Source organism: Rhopalosiphum padi, chromosome 3, assembly GCF_020882245.1.
Source record: "Rhopalosiphum padi isolate XX-2018 chromosome 3, ASM2088224v1, whole genome shotgun sequence".
In the NCBI taxonomy this organism is placed as follows: Eukaryota; Metazoa; Arthropoda; class Insecta; order Hemiptera; family Aphididae; genus Rhopalosiphum; species Rhopalosiphum padi.
The window spans coordinates 52,392,826-52,416,918 of NC_083599.1; the positions used below are offsets into that span (position 1 = coordinate 52,392,826).

Consider the following 24,093-nt stretch of genomic DNA (forward strand, 5'->3'; position numbering starts at 1 on the left):
TTTTAGTTTTTTTAAATTAATAAATGGTTATCTATTATTTGTGCTGTAAAAATGTAATGTTCAATTTGTATAATATTTGTTTAATATTAATTTATATTTGCTATGTAAATCAATTCATATTTCTACGTGAGTTTATTTTAACGTAATAATGATATATCTACATAGTTATATCATATATGTATATATATTTTATATAAGTTTAAATATCTATAAAAACTATTTTTCTTAGAATACTGTCATAGTCTGTCGACTGTCAGTGATAAATTATAGATATATGATAAATGTATATATTATATATATTAATATATAAATATTTTATATTTTTATAAGTTACATTTTGGAGCAAGAAAAGTTAAAGATATATTCAAAGGCATTTACATACACGGCTATTACATTTCATGAACATATATGCATTATATTATTTGTCATAGCCAGTAAATTTAAATAAATGATGCTGTATATATTATTTAAAGAGGAAATTAAAGTGAATTAATTTAAAACGCAAATAATAAGTAAATTTGTATTAATGGTTCAAAAATATATTTTAATAGCTATATATATATATATACATTTCATTTTACAAACCATTGGAATTGTACAGATTGGTAAGTTATACAAAATTCACAAATAATTGGAGTTTAAGTATAGACTTTAACAAACCGATTGGAGCAAAAGCACGTTTTCGATTGCGCATCATTAATCCCATTAATCCGAAAATAGATATGTCTTCAAAGAACAAAATACTGAGAATTATTTTACATTATTTTAGCATATTTTTACATGACAATAAACGGAGATACTGGTGTAGAAAAATAAACTAAAAGCTCGGGGAAATGACAGGAGTACTGAGGATAACCAATTTTTTGAATGAACAGATAATCCAATGGTTCAGATATGCATATGATAGGGATGCTGAACTCGGCGAAAATAAAAGCGGCAATCGAGTGGAAACCAACTGACAGGAGACCAAGAGGACAAAAAAAAAAGAGAGAAAAATAATTTAAAAAAATGCTGCCGTTAAAAGTAAAGAAAAAAAATGACGCTGAGCGGGACAGCTGTGTAAAGTTGATATGTCGGAAATATCATCTATACACCAAATCAGAAAACCAAAAATTTTATTTATTCACACCGCGTATCGGTAAATGTTGGCATTAGGCAACCGAATTTAACACAAATTTTGTACGGGCGACAAAGTGCACGGGGATAATATACGAATACCTACATGGTTTATTACAGGTACATCTAGCTGCTGTTTATTAATAAGTGTTACTAAATTAGTTGCAACTCCTTCTATAATTATTTGAGTGAAAGACAGTAAGATGAGCCCAGTGGATAGGTGGGACGGGTTACCTTAAATTTGAATTAAGTTTCTGATTGAGTTTGTTTTGCCCGAAAGTCATCGATAATAATATATTATATCGGAATGCCTTATAGTATAACGATTATAATCTGGTTCGTCCGATTATATTAATGTCATATTATACTCTTTAACGCATCGTCGTCAATACCGTAACGTCCGTAACCAACTGAGTATATATTTTCTCAATGATTTTGCACTGAAAACAATATTAACGAGTAATTAGATGCGATCGTAATAAAAATAGTATAACACTTATACATAATATTACATTACAATATAGGTATATTAGGTATGTGTAGGTACGTTCCCGCGCGTGATAAATAAATACAAGTAACAAAATTTAGTTTGGTCTGACACTTTATTATTATATATATAAAGAAAACACGATTAATATATTTATTTATTATTATAAAACAGTCTTAATCAACAAAATGTTCTGATGCTCAATGATGATGTAAATGATGAGCAATAAAATGCGTATGCATAATAATACGATTTAATAATATAATTTAAGTATAATATAATAATATATAGGTATAAGAAAATATTCATATATTGTATTTTAAACCACGTTCAATAAGTTGCAAAGTCGATTGTATATTGTGTGTTTGAATGTTTCGTCATCGGATGTATAATGCGATAATAATATACACGTGTCGGTTATTTTAGTTATTATTGTTGATAATAGGTAATATGATTATACGTAGTTAAGTTTTTGCATATGATTTGTTTTGGTATTTCTGTATTTTTGCATACAAGTACGGACAAGATCAGTTACGGTCTCGTAGTTGTATCGGTGGCCCATTTCGATTATGAATATAGGTATAATAATATATAAATATCAAATAAATAAAGCCGCTATATATGCCTAGGTATAATGTGATTACTTTGTGATTAATATCTTTTCGAATTAGACCACCGAAATGTAAATGTTCGATCTAAAGTGTTTTATATTATAAGTTATTATATAACAATTAACTGTTTATTATAGTTTCTGTATTGTATAATATTTGTTATGGTGACGTGCTGACAACGTCACCATGATCTCAATTAAAGTATGTTTGCCGAGAAAAAAAAATGAAAAAGCGTAATTTATCAAGCGTTAGTTATATATCACGAAGCTAATAATGCACGTTATTCTTCTTCCGCTTCGTTTTGATAGGTTATATAACGCACCGATGATTTTTCTCCAGTGACCAACGACTGAAAAATATAGAAAGAAACATGCAATTAGTAAATCGTCGTGTATCTATATTATTGCTGACTGCGGCATGTTAAATATAAATGTGGTTAATAGTAAAAAAAGAAAAAAAAAGAAAGCCGCCTAAAAAGTAATATTAGTGTTAAAAATATGATTATTTTTCTTATATTTGATTTTTTTTTTTTGTTAAAGTTTAAACATAAATGATTATAATTTAAAATATTTAAAAATATTAGAGTGTTAGTATTTTGAAAAATAAAAGGTAATAATAACATACTATTTAGGTATAAAGTATATTAATGGTGTCTAAATGTCTAATATAAGTATTAACAAAAATTCTAATTTAAATATTACATTTATAATATTTCTATTCAAAAATGCACACGTAAAAGTTACTAAATATCCAATAGAAGATATTGATAGTTTTTTTATGATTGAGTATCTAACGGTGTTTTGTTACTTGAAAGCATTCAAACACCTTAATTTATAAAAAAATGTCTAATAGTGTCGAAAAATTAGTAGGTAACCCAAATAAGCCATACAGATAATATGTTATATTGTTAGTCAAAAGCGTTTTTAAAGATATAATATTATTGTTTTTAGTATTTTTAATAAAGTTTTATAAAAAAATGTTTGACTTACCCAAGATTATTAGAAAAAAAAAATTTTTTTTGTATTTATAATTACTAAATAAAAATAATTTAAAAAAAAAATTGATTTTTTACTCTTTTATAAATTATATTACTATTATGACACCTATAACAATATAATTTATTATTCATTTCGAAATAATTCCATAGCAATAATAAATTCTGAAATAAAAAATTTTATATTACACGTTAAAAAATCTCCAAATTACGAATATTTTGTCTTGTTATGTGGAGAAGTGTTATCAAAGTATATAAAATGTTTTACAATATTAATATTTTTCGAATACTTTCAACAATTATTGTTATTAGGTACTTTTGTATTTCATCAGTTCTATTTTCGTATACAGAGTTATGTTGAAAATAAAATTTATTTCTTTCATATTTTTTATAACTTAGAAACTAAACAATATCTATAAAAAATAATTATACATTTTTAATCAATATTCTCTGAAGTTTTATCTACTTAAAAATATATTGTGTACATAAATATATTTTTTGAAATAGCCTATTGCGATGAGAGCATTGACAGTTGGCACGAATATGTTTATCATAAAATCATAGTATGTATATTTTTTCTTTGACAACTAAAAATTGAATATTATTCGCTCATTTAACCATCTAATATTTCAGAACACTTTACTTTTTTTTCTTCTTTTGTCGGTGGGCTGCGCAGGAAGTAGAGAAGTGGTGCATACAAGAAATTCAACATAGCCGTTCCAAATAACATCCATTCAAATCCAATTGTGTTCACCAATGTTCCGCTTAAAGCCGGTCCTAGTGAAAATAGATTGAATTTTCAATTCTCATGAACAAACTTTTCAAATTTAAATATTGTCATTTAACTTAATAATAATTAATAAACAAACACAAATATATCTTATTCAAGTACATAATATATAATATAACTTGTTACTCGTAGGCGTTTTATTTTTATCAAGATATATCAAATTAAAATACATTTGAGACAGAGTTGTGAAAAAATAGTGGGTAATAGTTTTATATTTTTAGAACACAAAAAAAAACCATACTACTAGCTTAAATAAACTAGCTGTAGGTAGTAATGATCTGCAATGCGGAAGAAATTGAATCAAGAATACTGTAAGATCTGGTCAACACCAACGCTAAATTATAATTGAAGGAAAACATCGAGGTCATAGTTATTGAGACAACGTGAGGATTCAAAGGATGTGCTGTGTTTGAAAACTGAGGAGCGACGAACAAGGACAATAGGGAGAAGAATTAAGACATAACAATGAACAAGGGCTGGCAGCCGATTATGTCCGTTTTAATCCCAGTAAATTACGGTGTTCTATAGAGACGGAAATTCTTATAAAAAAAATTATAAAAACTCGTGTTTATAGGATGCCTGCAGAAAAATATTTAATATTTTATACCAAGCACTGGAAGACACCCGTTTTATTTATTTGTCTTTACACATTTTATTTTAAAAATTAATAAAAATTTTTTAAAATAATTTAAACAGTTCTACATAATATTAAATAAGTACACGTATACATAATCATAACAACAAAAAATGTGATATGATTTGAAAACCAGTCGAAATGAGTAGATATATATTAATATTATGTTTAAATAATGTTAAACTAAAAAAAAATGTCATATTAGTTTTACTTTGTATATAATATTATTTTTCTTTTTCTATTAACATAGTATTTTGTAGATTATTTATAAGTTATTAAATATAGTTCAAATATTTTATGACGACAATATGTTTATTCTACATCGCGTGGGTACCGTTATAATAAATTTGTTAATGTATGTTTAATGTTTATATATATATATAAAAAAAAAAATCATAAATGGTATTGACGTTGTAATCTCAAAACAGGTAACCTGTTAGATGTCTACATCCGTATATTGATTATTATTTATTGGTATATTACCAAGAAATATGTTATGAGAAATTGTAGTCTGATTGTTTACTAAAGAACTAGGAAGTAGGTACCTAGCTATCTATAATATTTATCATGTAATAAAACAGATAATTTATAAATACAAAATTGTATTTCAACAGGATTATATTACGTGTTTGCCCTTTTTAAATTTAAACACGTTTTTCATAATTGATATTTATGAAAAACTCTCACTGTTTTAAATAAACTCGTTTGAAATTTTTTAATTATTTTTTGGTACTAATATGATATAGATAAATAAGAATAATAACTTTTTTTTTATTTATTTAAACTTTGTTATTTACAATTAGTTTCAACAGTTAAAATAATAACTTAAAACTAATATATTTCATATATTACGACGAGTGTATAGGGTTAGCAAAATAAAGTCCTTAAAAATTATATTCGGTGTAATACGAGTTTTAAAAATATGTTGGAATGAGGTTGACAAAGAAGTGCTCTATAAATAATATACGGGTATGGAGGGGGAATGTATGTCGATAATCGTAGGGCGATACAATAATAATGTATGCAAATGTAATTTGGCCATACAATCTTAAAAATATGAATCCTATTTAACTAGGCGATTGAATTATTTTGCGATACTTACCGATTGTATAGCCCAAACAAAACGCCACGTCCCCAATCGCATAAACACTACCATATACAGCTGTATGACGTATATCAACCAAATAGCCAAGCTCAGGCATCATTGACGAATCCACCATACCAATAGCAAAACCAAGACCAGCGTTCGGTACAATCAAGTGATTTATGTCTCTAGCCGTTGGTATCTGTTCGGAATAATAATGTATTCCGTTTCAGAATAAATATATACGTACAAAATATTTTTTTTTAGAGATTCTAAATTGTATCTTACTATCATCAAACAAATCCCAATCACGATTAATCCAATCATTGCAGCTAACCATCTGTAAATACAGTCATTACAGACATCGTCACGGTTAATTTATCGCAATCAACTCGCATCGTCACCATAAATACCTTCCCATACGGTGTCCGAGAGGTCCAAACAAATTCGTTCCGATCAAATAAGAAATACTCGCTGGTAAAAATGTTACTCCTTGTTTCCATCTTCCGGCACCCATAGTATCCATCATCCATATAGGTAAAGAAGGTTCAAGCATTGCGATTCCCGTATTAGCAAAAGTAATAGCGCCTTACAAAAAATAAAAGCAATTGTGAAGAAAAACAATTTTTTTTTTTTAATGACTAAAAGTTTTTAAATATTACCTGCAGCAATTATTATATAGGGATCCATGACTAAAGATTTTAAGGAAGGAGGATCTGCATCAGTTGTGACTACTCCTGGTTGTAAAAGCAGTAGTTGCAGCACTATAGAACCATTAATAAGACGTTTGAGTATTTAATTAAATTTTTGATTCATAATATATTTTATAAGTTTTTGGAACAATTTTTATTAAACAATTAAATACAATGTCTAGACGAAATTTAAAAAAATAATTATAATGAAATAAATATTGTGCAAATATGGAATACAAACCAGTATTATATAAGACCAATAAAGACAGTAGGTACCTATATATATATTCTAAATTATATTTAGATATACCAAATTACAAATTTTTGTTAGGTATGTAAATATCTATTGTACCATTAAATAAAAAATCTAAATAAAAACAATAAAAAAAATATTTCTAAGCAAAATTTTATTAGTTTCATAAGACAATATTGACGTCATTTTTTATTAAATAAAAATTAATATTATTTAATACTGCCTATTGATAATTTTTTTTTAGTGAGTATTTAAAATTTATATTGAAGTGCACTATTAATCTTTATTTGACATCGAATAAAATTAATTGCTTAGAAATATTGATTTATTTGTAGAAGATCAAAATGTAGGTATTATATTTCTTAAGACAAATAGTGATTTTGATTTAGAGTATTAACTACAAAACAAGACAAATATATGTATATATATACATATAATTATAATATACATCAGTTGTGAAGTTAATTAAGTGCTATTACGTGAAATCTATGTTTGATATACCTACACAAACGGTGAAATATTAAGTACATCTATTTAGTCTATTTAAGTTTTCAATATAATCCTTTGATACAAATAATTAAACATCTTGATTGGTTTTGTTGTTCAAATAATAATGTACCAATGTATAATATATTATAATTGTATACATGCAGTTATAAAGTAATAACTATATAATCTATAATACTATCTAGTATCTACTATATAAATAAAATAAATATTAAAGCCAGTAATAATAATTGGTGTCTAATAGTGTATATGAATATTATAAAATTAGATTTTTTTATAATTTTTGAATAATATACCTACTATATTAAGTAGACCTATATAAACCCATAAGATCAGTCATAAGTATGTATGTATATCATTAAATTAATTAATTGTTATTTTAAATTTAGGATATATTTTGTATCTGAAATTTTTGATTCCAATGATAATTTTTGTTGTTGGTTGACTATTTGAGAAGTGTTTTAATTTAATTTTTTCTGTACAATAACAATACATTTCGTGAAAATCGTATTATAAGCGTTTTGTAGATTTTCGTAGAGCAACATCTTTTTAGATTTTAAATATGGTAGATAAAATTTAAAGCAAGAAAATTATTTCCACGCTAGCCCATTTTTATAATAAATACCAAGCTTTTAAGAATTCACGCAAAAATATAATAATTTGAATATTTGATGATATTATATTAATTATAATATTGTACACTGGGGAAATATTATAATTCGGGGAATATAGGGTCCTCGAAATACGCCCAATATGCCACCCATCAAACAGCACTCTTGTATTAGTATTATAATTATATAGAAAGAGACGTACACAAATATTATTATTAGACTTAATTTTATTTTCAAATATCTCTGTATAAATATTTATTCAATAAAAATATATCTGTTCAGTATAACTTGTAATTAATGTTTATTCAAAAGAAAGATAAACCAATTATGTTTTCAAAATGCACAAATAGAGGAATTCAATTTAAATAATTTGGCCCTCTTCATATTATTAATTAGATTTTCCAAAAATAAAAAAATAAAATGCGTTTTAAGATCAATATTAGTTATTAATTATTCTACAGTCCCGTCTATATTTATTTTTTAAATAATCGCGTTAATCACGTTTACAAATTTTCATTGACTATATAAAATGGGTATTATATGGTAGGCATATCAATTAACTTTATTAATTATTAATAAAATAATGTACAACCGTGTTGGTAACAAATTCGTTATACATATTATTGTTTGCTGGTATAACATGTAGATAAATTATATTGACCTAGATGTATAATCTATAGATAATTATACATAATACTTTAATTATGTTTGTTTATGGCCCAGTATGCAACTTACTACAAACAATAGACATATGGGTGTTCAATGTTCATATTTCATAAACAGGTGTATATAAAGTACGTGACCAATTTGTTTTTTTTGAGATTTTCGGTTAGTAAAGGCGTGTTTATACATAAATATTACATGAAATATTAACCACTGCTAACAATACAAAATACTATAACATAATATACTCTATGTGGCATTTTTAAATTGTACATCTTCGATCATGTTATTATTTATTGCGTTACAGCGAGTTGTAAAAAATGTGTTGGAACTCAATGACACGAAAATACACGGAGCTATGCGCTTTTATTAAATGCGATTAAAATGAAAATGGCAGAAATCAATTAACCGATGTCTGGTTATGGCATATACGAGTTAGGTGGTTGACTTGAGCGACGCCTGCAGTTATATTTTTAAATGCTAATTAAGGGCAACAAAAAAGTTGTTACAGCTGGGATAAAATATACTAGGTACCTATACAGACACTGGATATGTGGCACTCGTCTCGCTTGACTCACCTCGGTGAAAGTCATAATATTATTATTTTCAGCTGTATAGCGGATAGCGAAAACGTATTATTTTACTCAAATAACGATTCTGAACGGAGATCGGTTTAGCCGAAAACTGTGGTTAGTGGTACCAAAAACTGAAATCGAATCGAATTTCAAAAACCTATTCATCCATCTTGAAAATATGAAAAAAAAAATAACGATATACAATTAATAAATAATATTATTCAGATATAATATTATATAAAATATAGCGTATTAGTGTCACACGAAAATCCCCGTGGCGTCCAATTGAGATTCGTATTAAGCGCTATTAGCAAACGTTTTGTTAAAAAAAAGATGCTTTGACATTTCACTTTTTTCGCGGTTCATTGTTTATTGAATACTTCTCTAAAATACCATTTGTAGCCTGTAGGTATTCACTTTCTAATCGATTAATAAGATTTTGCGTATAATAAATTTGGACCACTTTTACTGTCCCAAAAAAATGTCTGGAATATACCATCCATATAATTTTAAAACACATAGTTCCTCGTTTATCTCAAAACCAGCCATAGAAGGGCGAATTGAAAATAACATTTTAAATATTATTATCATATTTAATATAATCTGGTTTAAATATAAAACGTTGTGTTACCTTATCCTGATTCCTGATACAATTATATTTTTGAGTTCATAACAATTGATAAAGTAATATTGTATGTTGTCATATTTTTTTTGTTTGAATAGGCCACGTACTTTCATAAGACTAAATTGGTATTGATTATAGATGTAGGCAATACTCGACTTCATCCACGCATTTTATTAAGAAACATTAAATATTAAATTATAGGTATATTAACCTATTAAAGAATCATCATTTATTAAATGATTAATACAATTATTATTAACTATAATCTATACTTATAATAGTCACCTATACTAGGTATACTGTCTCCAGCGGTCTCATACAATGCTCAATCCAACTGTGATGTATTTACGACCAAACGTATGCAAAGTGTTATTTGGTTTAATTACTTACTCGGATACCTTTATAGTTTAAGATCATAAACCGCAAATCATCACCCTTAGACATGATTTTAATTTTAATTTTTTTTTAAAACTTATTATTCAATTTTTCGTACATCCGTCTCCTAGTGCCAAGGCCGAGAGTATTAAAAACGGAGCGGTTTTCCCCACAAACTCGTACATAATTCCGCCAAACGGTGGACCGATTAACACGCCCAAGGCCAATCCACCCAGTGCAATACCCATTGCGTTTCCTCGTTCTTTATCGTCAGGGTACCGTTCAGCTAACATTCCCATTCCTACAAAAAAATAAAAAAATAAAAAAATAGAAATAAGAGATGTTGTTATAACATGTAAATGGGCGTTTTAGTGTAGGTGGGTAAAAACTGTCAAACAAAAATCATTAGCAAGAAATTTTTTTTTTTGTTGGCACAATAATATTATATTATTTCGTTGTGTGTGTTATGTGTACACTGTACACGGATATTAATTTACCAGAAACAGTCGAACAAGACGATCCGATCCCTTGCAACGCTCTAGCCAAAAACAGTACCCCGTAACTCCGTCCGAAAGCAAATACTAAAAAAAGTAAGTACAGAATAAACCTGTATTATATCATATAAATATTAAATATATATTTATGCATAGGCGCAAATAAGACAGAGAGTTGGTACTGGGTGCTAGCCTAACCAATATATTATTATATGTATTTCCACTATGTCCAGCAGTTATTGTTCACGAATTATTAAAAAAAAAATTGTTTAAAACATGTTCATAGTTCTCATAATAATTGGTAACATAAATTCTACCACGTGCAAATTATTAGTTGTAAATAATAAATGGTATGTAAACGAATTATTTTTATCTGCTATGCCAAAATTTAAAATGAAGACTATGTGTAAACAATAACGTTGTAACCGCGATTTAATACTGGTTTAGGGATACTTAATATTCAAAAATACATTAATATTGATGTCATTTTTATTTTTAATCTTAAATTTATAGGGAAATTAATAATATATATTTTAATTAATAGTTACTAATTTATTAATCAATAACAAGCTATAGTTATATTATATGTTCTCATCTTCCAAAAGGTTTATTGTAAAATTGTAAAATTATTTTTAATTTATTGATTGGGTATGGGGGGCAAGCTATCTATCTACGCCGGTTTTCTATACAAAAATTATAGGGCTCAAGTTGATTGAATTCCTTATTTGCGCCTATGGGTATGTGTCAGACACAATCTCAAACGCGACCTGACCCTAAATGGGGGTATTTACTTATGGTCGATATGAACATGATGAAAAATCCAGTGAACATCGGTATGCTATAGCCAATTCTGTGGGTGAGAGGTCCGACAATGGGGTTAACCATTAGCTGCACGACTGCTTTGGATGCGAACATCATACCGACTGCAACCGTTTCGTGAACCAGATCGTCGTGCCTTTCCTTTTTGAGAGTCGCTTCTCGTTGTTCCCAGGTCGGCACTGTCCCGTTCGCTAAGGTTTGATTATAAGACAACAACAATTATATACACACACACACACGTGTTTTGGCTTTATATAGATTCATTGGAACAATTATCGAGAGTATATTGTTTATATATTATATAAAAAAAAATCATAGAATTGTACTTTTGTGTTTGATTTATTTTTTACTTCGACACTTTTTATAGATAAAAATATTATAAAATATTAATACCTACAGTACAAATTATTGTCATTGTATTTTTTAAGAATATATGATAATAAATACCCGAATAAATAATACAAATAGGTAGATACCTTTTTCATATCAATATTACATGCTTTATGAAAGTGAACATTTTAAACGTAATGATGCCCTGTAAAATTATGTTTAATAACTCACTAATCAGCTTAGTGATATAAAAATTATTTTAGAACTTATTTTGGGAATCGATGAAATATTTTGTCGACATTTCTTCGGTAGTTCGTATTTTCTTCCCCGCCCAGGTTAGGTACATAATTTTATATATTACATTTAAATTATAAGTAAGATAATATGTACGTTTAATAAGACTATAAGAGTGTTGTTAAAAATAAATATATTATAGCGGTAGCGGTAGCTATTATATCTTTTAATTAAATTCTTGATAGTGTAATAAAATATCGACTATAATTAAATAATGGAAGCATAATTAAACACTAATAATCAGCTGTTGCATTGTTGTAAATTTTAAATAAGAAACATTCCAAAAAATGTCGACAACGTGTTAGTTGATTAATTATTGTTTATTTACCTAATTATCTAATGTATTATTTTTTTTATTCTTTTCCCGAAGTGACGTAAAATATTATTTAGAATGTGTATTGAATATGAAAAGTAGTTCAAAGGGAACCACGAATAATAATGACTCACCAAAACATAATTTATAATAGTTTATAGACCAATAATTACAAATTTTCTTTTTGTATGCCGGTGAACTCGTCCAAATTTATTTATGTCTCATTATTTTTCTTATACTATTATTTGTGCGCCCGCCACAATAGTAAAATATAAAGTGTGCCACCTGTGGCCAATATATTTATATATAGATCGCTATTAAATTTAACGATGAACTACATATTCGTTGAAGGTAACAATTAAAAATTGTTTACACATTATTAAGATAAAGTATGAAAATATTACCTACAATCGTATCGAGAAAACGATGTTCGGTAGAATAAAATATCTTTTATTTGCAAATTGTTAGTCGATAAGTGATTTTTATTATTAATGTAAAAAAGAAAACACGTTGAATTTTAGGTAAAATTAAATTAATTGCATATAAGCATAGGTATTATGTATCATGTATGTCACTTGGTTTAAACTAATTTAATATCGAATTTACAACTCGATAATTATTATCCTCAGCTTCAGATATTGTTATTATGATTGATCATTATACACGTGCATGGAATGCAAACAGTTTCGCAGAGTGATCCGCGTGCGTTAAATGTTAATTATTTTGCCTCTGCATGTCAATGGTGTAAACATCGTTGTAATATATTTAAAGTTCTCTTGCTTTCAATCAATTTGTTGATGTAGTGAATCTTAGTTAGAAACCCTACATTACAATATATTGACATAATATACTTACATAAATTGTATAATATTGTGATACTGTAATAGTATATATATATAATTCTATATGTCTATATAAGTGTATCAGTGTATAATGTATATTAATGTACACGTTATTATTTTCATTCGTGTACAAACGCGACACGCTAGCGTAACTACATATTGTATGGGAACAACGGCAACAATTTATACATTAAATATGGTAATAAAATCTAACGTACTTGAATTACCTGTCATAGCTCCATGTGGCACTGGATATTCATTTGGCGGGACTGATGAAATGGTAGCAGTTAGTGGTTGATCGGGGTGCTGGATGTCGTAAAGAAATTCCGGTATTATTGGGACTAAAAAAAATGATTAATTATTGAAATGCGATTATAGTAGGAATCGGACTATCAGTAAAGGACCTTCGGCCTATTTACACTAATAAGTAGGGCTGGGATTAATATGTAATAAAATACCAAAAATATGTACATAGATATGTAGTTAAAATGGCCAAAATATGTAGCATAAAATAGAAAATATGTAATAAGAAAAATTTAAAATTAAAATAAAATTCTAAATAATTTTTGAATAATATCCAATTAATTGTTTTTAGTTTCTAATCAATTTAATTTAAAAAATATAAGATATTAAGATATTTTCACAATCATGCGAACTTAAGTACTGACACTGTTGAAAATTCGTAAACATATTTTGTCTAATAATTGTTGAATATAAAGTATAATCTAAGATCATATGTATGGTTATCGAACAGAAACAAATAAGATAAACTATAATCAAGTTATTAATATTTAACTAATACTTATTTCCCATATGCATACACTTACAATTTTTACGAGTACTATTATCAAAATATAAATATAAACCACCAAAATTGTCAAAATTTACGAAATATGTAAAAAAAAACCAGAAATTTTACAAATAATGTTAAAATATGTATTTATAACGAAATATATAAAAACATGTAAAATAAAATATGTTTTATCTTACTGAAAATCACGTGAAATGAATTTTTCATTTGCAATACTTAATTTATCATGTTTTAGTAAAAATATGTATTTACATACAAATCCCAATCCCTACTAATAAGTATTGAGTGGTTAGATTTTCGATTAGCAACATTTTCTTATTAGTTAATATACTATTATTAATTTATATTACTTATAAGGGAACTGGAAACATTGCTGTAAACTATATGGTTGGTAGATACTCTTATATTAATAACTAGTTAGTTAAAATATGATATAGTTAATCTATTTTATAATATACGGTTAATGCAGAGTATGTCATGTCATTTAAGGTTAATAACCGATTAAAAATATTTTCTAATTAGAATATTAATTAAATTTAATATTGTGATATTGTACGACGTTAAATCTATATATTTTGATTGATAAAATATGGCTAAAATCTTTTATAAAACAATAAATGATAATATTACATTTCATTCAGATATTTTATACAAAAAAGAACAAGAACGGTTAAAGTATTAAGAATTAAAAACTAGGATACAGGTATTGTGATATATTGACTATACATATATGATATATGACAATACCTGTAATACTTTAACCGTTGGTTCAATAATAATTGTATAGGATTAACAAAATTATTATTTATTATAGTACAATAGAGATGAATAATTATAAATAATAATCAACAATTTTAATTATAATACGTTTTCGAATTAGGTAAATTCAATAAAATATCTACCATTACATATTTTGGCATTTTGCCATTAGCAAACAGTTAAACAATATATTTTATTAATATATTTTGATAGCTCGAACATAATTATTATTATCAGGTACTTAACAAATAATATTTGTTTAATATTTATAGCATAAAGGTAAACTTATTATAATTTACGTAAATCTTATGCATTATAAGAACCCAATCTCACTGAGATAGTGAGACTCATTGGACTATTACTTTAGCAAAAAAAAATAAAATTCAAATATTGCACCAAATACATTTATTTATTCGCATATCATAGCTGTATACGTAAATTCATGTAAAACAGTTTCGCAAAAATACTTTACGGTTTTCATTAAAAAAATAACTGCAGGTCTGTCTACAAAAAAAGTATGGTCGTTTCAGTGTCTCGGAGATAATGGCTTTGCTACGTGCTTGATTATTATATTGTACCATTATAGCATTATAATATTATTAAAGTTAGGACATAACGAATCTTACCAATTGAATTACTTACCCACAGTAGTAAGAAGCATATTGTCCAGGAGTAAAGCTATAGCTACGATCACCACTACGAGTTGGCGGGATTCGCGACATCGTTTGAGCCATTCTTCAAACATTCCTCTCACCAAGACCATATAGCACCTAAATCTATAAATTGATGAATTTTAATTTTTCGCTAACAGTACGCTATAAAAATACATGTACTTATATTAAATAATATAGTATATAGCATAAGGGACATTTGAATGTACATCTCACACTTCATAAAAGGCTTATAATAATAACATCGGCTGTAATATTAAATTTATAATTAGCAATAATGGAATTTAAAACAAGATGAATAATATCATTAATTTAAAAATATCTTATACATTCCTATTGTGCTATTTCAACTATTTGAGTAACTTAAATGTTAAAATAACACAGTCAGTAGACATATATAATAAAGCTTTACATCGGTTTGAAACCCTAACAATACATTTGAAACGAAACTAAACACAATAGATTTAAGAACCAACGCTTTAGAATCAAAGATGAAAGGTACATTTTCAGACTCGGAACAAGCAATTAGAATAAAATAAACTCGAGTTAACAGGTACTTACAAAAATAATATTTCGACAATAGTAACCATTGTTATAAATTATTCATGTATAATTTAGATTCTATTTAATTTAAAATGTGTTTTTCGTGTATATAAAATCATATAATATATTATAACTGCAAATATGTTTATTTTTTTATTTATAGATTGTATAGGTAATATATAAAATAAAGTAAGTTAAAAAATGCTTTTTATACATTTATTTTTCTTGTGATAGAAACTTATCAATGTAATGACCATTTATAGTTTTAAATATGCTCACCGCATCTAGTAAAATGCAACAACATTGAAAAATAAATTAAAAACTTAATAAATAGATAAAATAATACCAATAAATTATAAATGAATTTCGTTCTCGGCAATACATGTTTGTCAGTATAGGTACCTATTATTTAAAATTATTGTTCTTAGAAATACTTATTAAGAACTGTTATTTATAAAATTATATTTACGGCCTTATGAATATATTAAAGATATTTTATTTATTAAAATTCCTGTAAAATACACCATGAATTGGTAGGTAAGTACTGTTATACTGCAATAATAAGAGCGCCCTCGGGCTTAATACATATTTAAATATTGTCTGTACTGTTTTTCTTTGCTCTATATAATATATTATATTATTATGATTCGTTACACTAAAATAATGAAGTGTTTATAAATAGCGTATATTTCGTTGAGATTAAAATTATGAAAGTAAAGGTAAGATATACATTGTTTTTATACAAGAAAATATTAATAAAATAAATGTTAAAATCTTTTATTAATCAAGCCCGGATTAAAGATCCACTGGGACCAGAAATATCTAAAACATAGTAGAACCGTTTTAAAGTTTTAACTCTTAAATTTCTATCCTTCTTACTTAAAAAAATTTTTAATTACTTATTTGCATTGTTTTTATAAAATGTTACAATTTTGTACTATATAAAAAAATAATAATTTAATATTATATTGTAGGTACCTTTGGTACATTATTTTAATGAAGATATTTTCTTTTAAATAATTAAGTTAGATACCCATATAGTAATATTTAACTAATAAAGTTGCAACAACCACTGCAGTAACAAATTCTATTTTGAATATTAAGCATTTACATAAAATATTCTTATTGCACTCGTGAATATGTAAAAAACATTATATCGATGAATGATTAAATATGTTTTAATAATATTATTGAATATAACTTAATAATTGCATGATTATAATACCTGCTACATTGAATTATATTGTTCACAACACTCATTTTCAATAATTAACAAGCTTTATCAAATATAATTTTTTTGTGACATTAAAATTTTTATTTTATTTTTTAAATATGTGAATTAAATTTTTTTTTTTGTGGAAAATGATAGGCCTAAGAATTGTACCCCTAACTTAAGTTTTGTTGCTAATAAAGCCATTTTATTATTACTTATTACTTAGTATAGGATGTTTCATTTTTTTTTAGTGTGAGGTATACTGTAATGCTAATACTATAATATGACTATCAATAAAATCAATTAACAAACCTAAACTGAAGTTGTCCGGTCTAATAATTCACTTTTTAGAAGACGATTCTGTAGTCTGCATACTATTTAATGATTACGTTTGCCCAAAAGCATTAAACTAAAACAACAGTAATTAAAACAAATTATTAAATAGTTTATATTATACCTAAATAATAAATACATCTCTTCAAACATACTCCTGAAATATTGTAGTTCTATGTTGCAAAATTAAGTAAAAAAATATTATACTTATGGACTATGGTTAGTTAAAAATTATGGAAATTATTTACAATAATGATTTTGGTTTTAACGAATTCCGTACCTGTAATGATGCTGAATAACGTTGAATATTTATTAATATAAACTATGTGTTAATTTAAACGTTGATTAAAATATATATAATTCTAAAATAGATTTAATATATTAATTCAATATCGGAATTTATAATTGTATATGTTTTAGATACATATGAATATCTGCACGGTTACATTGTCTGGTGTTAACTAGCTATAAACAGTCGTGAAAAATCAATTTTAAGCTTAGGCAAATGATTTGATGAAATAGTTCTAAAGCTTGGCTAATAACTACCTATTATTACTAGTAGTTAAAGTAACGAGTATCATTGTTTTTGTCACATAATATAATAATAAGAGTTGTCATAATTATCACACAGATGAATAAAAACAATGAAACATTATCTTCAAACATTTATGGAGCATTGTTAAAACTTAAAAGGAGCTGTGATATTAATCATCATAGGACAATGCGATGAAAGGGATTTTTGTGATAAAAGTTAAGTGGTTTCATGGTCGAACGGAGTCACGTAAAAATCAATATAAACCATAATATTATCGGATATAACTATATAAGTATAATTACTGTAATAACAGTCAAAAATATTTTATTTTGCAACTACAGAACAAGAAAAATACATAAATAAATAATTAGTTTCAAACAAGATAAAAAAATTTAAAATTTATGCTGTAAAAAACAAGTATATATGTATATAAAATAAATTAAATATTGCTATATATTGTTTGATACATTTTATAACCTATAGATGAAGGACAGAAGGTGCATTAAAGCAGATTTAGATAAACTATATTTTGGTTTTGAGAAAATAAATGAATCGAATAACTTCCGTGTTAACAAATTGAGAGATATTTTAAAGTAGGTATAATAATAAACATTTGGTATACATTATGTTGTATGATGGAGAAATAAAAAAAAAATATAGTTTTCTATAGGTGATTTAATAAAATTATTCTATAGGTACATAATATAAATATAAAATATTATGTCACTTTATAATTTCAAAATTAATATTATATTTCGTCCTTAGCGAATATTTTAAATCAGTATTTTATTGTTATTGAAATATAAAAAAGTTATAAATACATAGTAATAAGTTTATATTCAAAACAATTATAACTATCTAAAAAATATATATATATTTTTTTAAAACATGATAAAACTACATATAGTAGGTATATCTGTCATTATAATAACTGTAATAATATATGTAAAAAACTTGCATTTATTTATTTAAATGACTAACCAATTTTATGGAATTAATAGAAAATACTATATTATTTTTACCTAGTTATTCATTCAAACAAAATAAAAAGAATTCTGTTGAATAGTTAGCGTTAATATTATTAGTAAAGTGTAACTGCTGAGTATATACACTATATAATGTATAAAACACTTAAATTAATATGATAATATAATACTTTGTGCAGAAAGCATGATAACTATATGCATGATAATTATACGCACTGTTTAAAGAATGATACTTGTAGGTCATTTAATATGTTTACGGAAACTACACAATTATGTGATATTTTGATAGGTAAGGTACACGCTGCAAAATGATAAAAAAAATTGACTTGTATCATTTAGCTAAGCGAGTGGTAGCAGTTACATTATTATTTATTATAATTAATATGAAAAAAAAAAACAAAATAAAAAACCATTGCAGTTAAAAAACGATTCTGAACAGAGCTTAGTTAAAACCATACCTGCAGTTTAGGTTAGTTTTTTCGTTATTTACATTATTATAAAATATATAAAGTGTTTCTTCACACTGTTAAAATTATAAAATAATTTATTTGAAGTTCCATTTGAATAATGTTTACCATTTGTAAAGGTGACATGAAAACTGTGATATACATTCCATTTATAGTTTCATTCGGAACCTAAAATTGTTTATAATTATTAATAATATCTATAAAAGTTGTTTACGGCACAATAATATTCACTGAATAACTTACGATATTATATTTTTATTTAATTACCAAAACTTTTTAGAATGGGAGTTAAAGTGTAAGTACTTAATTCATTAAAATTAATATCCTTTTTAATTATCGTTAAACAGCCAAAAAATGATACTGTCGATGCCATTATTAACAGAAGATAATACTCAGAAGGTGTATATTATTATTATATTACCATTTAATAATTTTTTTTTTATATTTATGATCATCGTTAACAAAAGCATTACCTACATTTTTAAACCGTTAGTTTTTAATGTTTTGTATCACGGACGCTCGGAACAATTATCAAATAATAATTATATGACACGTACAATCGATGTTGCTGTCACAGCTTCGTCGATTCAAATTTATTGCACCCGTAAATGTTTTCGATATATACGTGTATGTAATTATGCAAAGAACGTCTGTCCAATACTATCAAAAACAAACATTCAATAAACATGCGTGGTTACATCTGTTGAAACTTAATTTTGAGTTAATGCAAAAATATGTTAAAATAATATACTTCCAAAATCCAACGCAAAATGTATACAAGACTTAACTCATGATAAATGTACTTTTTTTTATTCATTTCTACTTCCTTGGAAATGAAGAATCTATATATATTTTAGATATGTATATTATAATGTACCTACACAAATCTCGAAAGTCTTTACTAACAATTATTTTATAAGTATCTAAAGTATCTCTATATATTATATAAGTATAACTTATAACTTACTGAACGAAAACGGCTTAAACGCTATGGTAAGTTGAACTCCGATGGGAATAGTTTCTTAAATGCGATTATACAGTCGTTTTCAAATTGAATTGAAAACACACGCCCTCGTGCCCCGCCCTAATCAGTAATCTACCCAAAACGGCTACCCCTAGAGGCGAAGAATGAACGAGTATATTATTTATGTTTTTTTCATTGAAATCAAAATCTTAAGTATCGTTAAAATATTGCATTGTTGTCGACTAAGCAAGCATCATTCAAAACTACCATATTTATTCAAAGAAAAAAATTTTAATTTATACCATATTCGTGGACTTATGGTGAAAAAAATGTGGAATATTTATGACAAAAATCACGCTCAACATAATATAATTACTGTGTATACATCTATATGCATTAGAATTAGCAGTACACAACATGTCCACAATACTATAATAGATAGTAAACAGATATTATATTTATTATGAAAACATTTTATCGTTAGTGTTCGTCAATATGTTATTATATACAACGCAGTGTATTCAAAATGTACGAAACCGACTTAATTCATTAAAACACTATCATTATTAAAATACCGACTGATTCGGTGCACAGTGACGGGTCGCTGTGGGTACCGACTTACCTGGTCGTTTTACCGACGTTTCGTGCACCTGTTCATATACTTGAACTAGGTTTATTTAAAGTTTAGGCGTATCAATATAATATTACACGAAGTCACCCAACGAGTTTAATTATAAAACAGCTGTGTTCAAATTAAAATTAAAAAACCTGAATAGTCATTATATGCTGTACCTATAGTAAATTTCGAGTACACCTCATCATTGAGTAGGTTACTGTAATAATGGACTATGGTGTTAAATACAATTATAATTCATTAGGTACATACGAAAAAAGATTATGAGCGGAGACAATGTCTATTTCTAAGGATATTTTTTAATTTATTTATAATTAAATATTAATTTAGTAGTACCTACGGAAATTACGGTGGAACTAATTTTTGACAAAAACATTGTTTATAGCCTACATAGGTGTAGATAAATCATATTAATTAGGTATTTTAATATACATGCATTATATAATTAAGAAGTATTAATTTATAAGCCAATACAGCGTACTGTACAATGGTATGAATGTGTAATGCCTTCAGTAGTACAAAAGCTAAAAAATAGTATAAATATATTGGAAATTTCAGTGTTTTAATAAAAAAAAAAGTAGTAATAATTTATCTGATGTTGAAAATTTTTTTAATTTTCGAAATTTTTTGTACAAATGTTTGGAATAAATATCAAACATCTAAGGTTATTGAATTTTAAATATAAAAAAAATTGATATTTTCCAAAATAGATTTGTTGTATAAAATATTCCCGTTTTTTGGCACTATTTATTTTTCTCCCGAGTATGTTGAAAAATATTAGTTTTGTAATTTTGACTTCCGTACCTATACATTATTATTACCAGAAACCAACTTCAAATTTCAATTTTGAAGCATTTTTTGTTTTTATAGGAAATTACAAAAAAAAAAAAAAAAAACAATACACACACATCATTGTAAAACCGATACAAATCGCTCCGCTCAATATCTAAAAGCACCCAAATAAATCATCGAGCGTGACCTTTAAATACTGTAAAATATTGCACTACAAATAGCGAGAAAATTAAATCGTACTTAGTTTTAGGATTTCAAACCACGGTATAGTAACAACGATATTAAATATGCGCGTAAAAGAGAAACGAACGACTGACGGTGACAAATCGTGATGCAAAACCAACAGTTTTTATTCCACGTTACGTCAAACACCAGTTTGCATATTTTAATAAAACAATAATAATTCGTCGTAAAGAATTATTTATCTTTAGTAATTCGACATAATACCCGTCAATCATATAATAATAATAATAATAATAATAATAATAATAGTATATAAAGCCGGCAAAAATGTACGGACCGAATTCGCGTAAAACCTGCTACACCTGCAATATCGCTTACACCTATATATTTATAACAATACTACACTATATAATTGGTAGTATGTACCTTAAAAATATTAACCATTTATAGTTATAGTTATTTATATAACACTTACGAGAGATAATCTCGCACGCGAAATCGTAAAATTAAAACATTTTACGAAACTTGATATTATTACACACACCAATAATGGTAATCATCATCATCATATTATAATAAAATTCGCTAAAGCGCGTGTAAAAAAAAAAAAATAATATTATTATCGTCATCACGCAAAAAGTATATATAATATCGTCGTACGCATAACGTAATAATATATTATTATGTATATACGACGATAAAATATTATATTATTATTAAAGTGTACCGCGAGACAGAAATAATATTAAATAAAAAATAGTGTCGTCCTCGCGACGTCGGATGAGAGCGCAACAGGGCAATAATAACAACAATAACAACGGCGGCGGCGGCGGCGACTCGTAAAAATAAATAATATAAACAATAATAAAACAGAATTTGCATACGGCTATTGTGTGTACCGCAGTTAGTGTACCACAATAATATTAATAATAACAATAACAATAATATTATTAAATAGGTAATTGTGTTATACTCACCGTTTATCGGCGGCGACGGCTGAGGGGGGTTGGCGGTTGACGACGGCGACGACAGCGACGACGTGCGTCTCTGACGGAGTCGCCCGGCGGTGTGCGGCGCGGCGCGTATTATATCGCACGACTGGTGGTGCAGCTACACACACACACACACGCACACACACACACACACACACACACACACACACACACAGGGGGTGTGTAGTATATTATGCCCTCGCGAAGAAAAAAAATATTTGAAAAATTGAAAAAAGAGGAGGAGGATATACGGTTTGGGGACTCTGGCGCCGTGTGCGCGCAATATTGTTATGATGTGATATAATATCGGCGGGTCCTGTCGCGCGCGCGCCCGTGCAGCGTGAATGGCACGGTGTGGTAACGTGCGTGCGTTGTGCGCGCGGAAGCCGGTGTGAAAGCACAGTGACTACGCGACGCGGCGTTGCGGGGGTGTGTGTGTGTGTGTTGCCGTGCTGCCAGCGGCGTATATAGTCGACCGCCGGGTGCACAGAGCCCGGGGACCGTGCGCGTACGTCTGACTTCGTGCTTAAACGCAGCCGAGCCGGACGATCGTCGAGGGCACAGAGGGCATAGAGAGCTGTGTGGCACCGTGTGTACGACGACTATACGCCGTTGTATAATATAGCGACGACTTAACGCCGCGCGCGCCGAACACTTTACCCCGCCGGCCGATCCCGCACTCACCCCCCCATCGACCGTGGCGCTCGGCCGAAAGCGGCGGCCGCCCATTAACAGTCGGCATATAACAGTCATATATACAGCGTAGTAGTGCGTATAGTCGTCGCCGCCGCCGCCGCCGCCAATCCCTCATCCTTATGCCATCCCTCATCCTGTCCCACATTTATATATATATATAATGTATGATGTGAGTACCTTGCCCGGCTCTCGGCGCACATCACTTTTCTTCCTTTCAACCCTCACGACCGCGCGTCTCCGTCGTCCACCTTGTGCAGTCTTACTCTTGCCCCTCACCGCCGCCTCATACATCCGAGTGGCGGCGCCCTTTGCAGCCATTATAATATATTATACACCCGCCGCCCGGCATAGTCCATTTTCATCAAGTCCCGCCGCCGCCGCCGCCGCCGCCACTGCCACAGTTCT

General features: G+C 27.6%; 1 protein-coding gene across 5 annotated transcripts; it reads right to left on the minus strand.

Moving 5' to 3' along the window:
- Positions 1-1,699: 1,699 nt before the first annotated feature.
- Positions 1,700-23,602, minus strand: LOC132923965 (synaptic vesicular amine transporter). 5 transcript variants are annotated; one of them, XM_060987981.1, is made up of 14 exons: positions 22,978-23,602; positions 19,536-19,595; positions 17,419-17,515; positions 15,322-15,455; positions 13,328-13,450; positions 11,303-11,521; positions 10,515-10,598; positions 10,136-10,318; positions 6,379-6,480; positions 6,130-6,304; positions 6,005-6,056; positions 5,735-5,918; positions 3,852-3,985; positions 1,700-2,563 (listed from the first exon to the last, which is right to left on the minus strand). In XM_060987981.1, the coding sequence occupies exons 4-14, from the start codon at positions 15,440-15,442 to the stop codon at positions 2,495-2,497; spliced, it is 1,446 nt and encodes a 481-aa protein (XP_060843964.1). In that variant the 5' UTR covers positions 15,443-15,455; positions 17,419-17,515; positions 19,536-19,595; positions 22,978-23,602; the 3' UTR covers positions 1,700-2,494. The 5 variants fall into 5 exon arrangements, with proteins under 5 accessions (XP_060843964.1, XP_060843963.1, XP_060843967.1 ...); XM_060987980.1 differs by lacking the exon at positions 19,536-19,595; XM_060987984.1 differs by lacking the exon at positions 19,536-19,595 and having other exon boundaries at positions 13,337-13,450; positions 22,978-23,601.
- Between the last annotated feature and the right edge of the window lie 491 nt (positions 23,603-24,093).

Excerpts from the sequence above, each read along its gene's own strand:
- LOC132923965 (XM_060987983.1), bottom strand. The coding sequence starts at position 15,442 with ATGGTCTTGGTGAGAGGAATGTTTGAAGAATGGCTCAAACGATGTCGC. Across the intron at positions 10,319-10,514 it reads GTCTTGTTCGACTGTTTCTG|GAATGGGAATGTTAGCTGAA; the intron begins GTAAATTAATAT and ends ATTTTTTTGTAG. Across the intron at positions 5,919-6,004 it reads TTGGGATTTGTTTGATGATA|ATACCAACGGCTAGAGACAT; the intron begins GTAAGATACAAT and ends TATTCCGAACAG.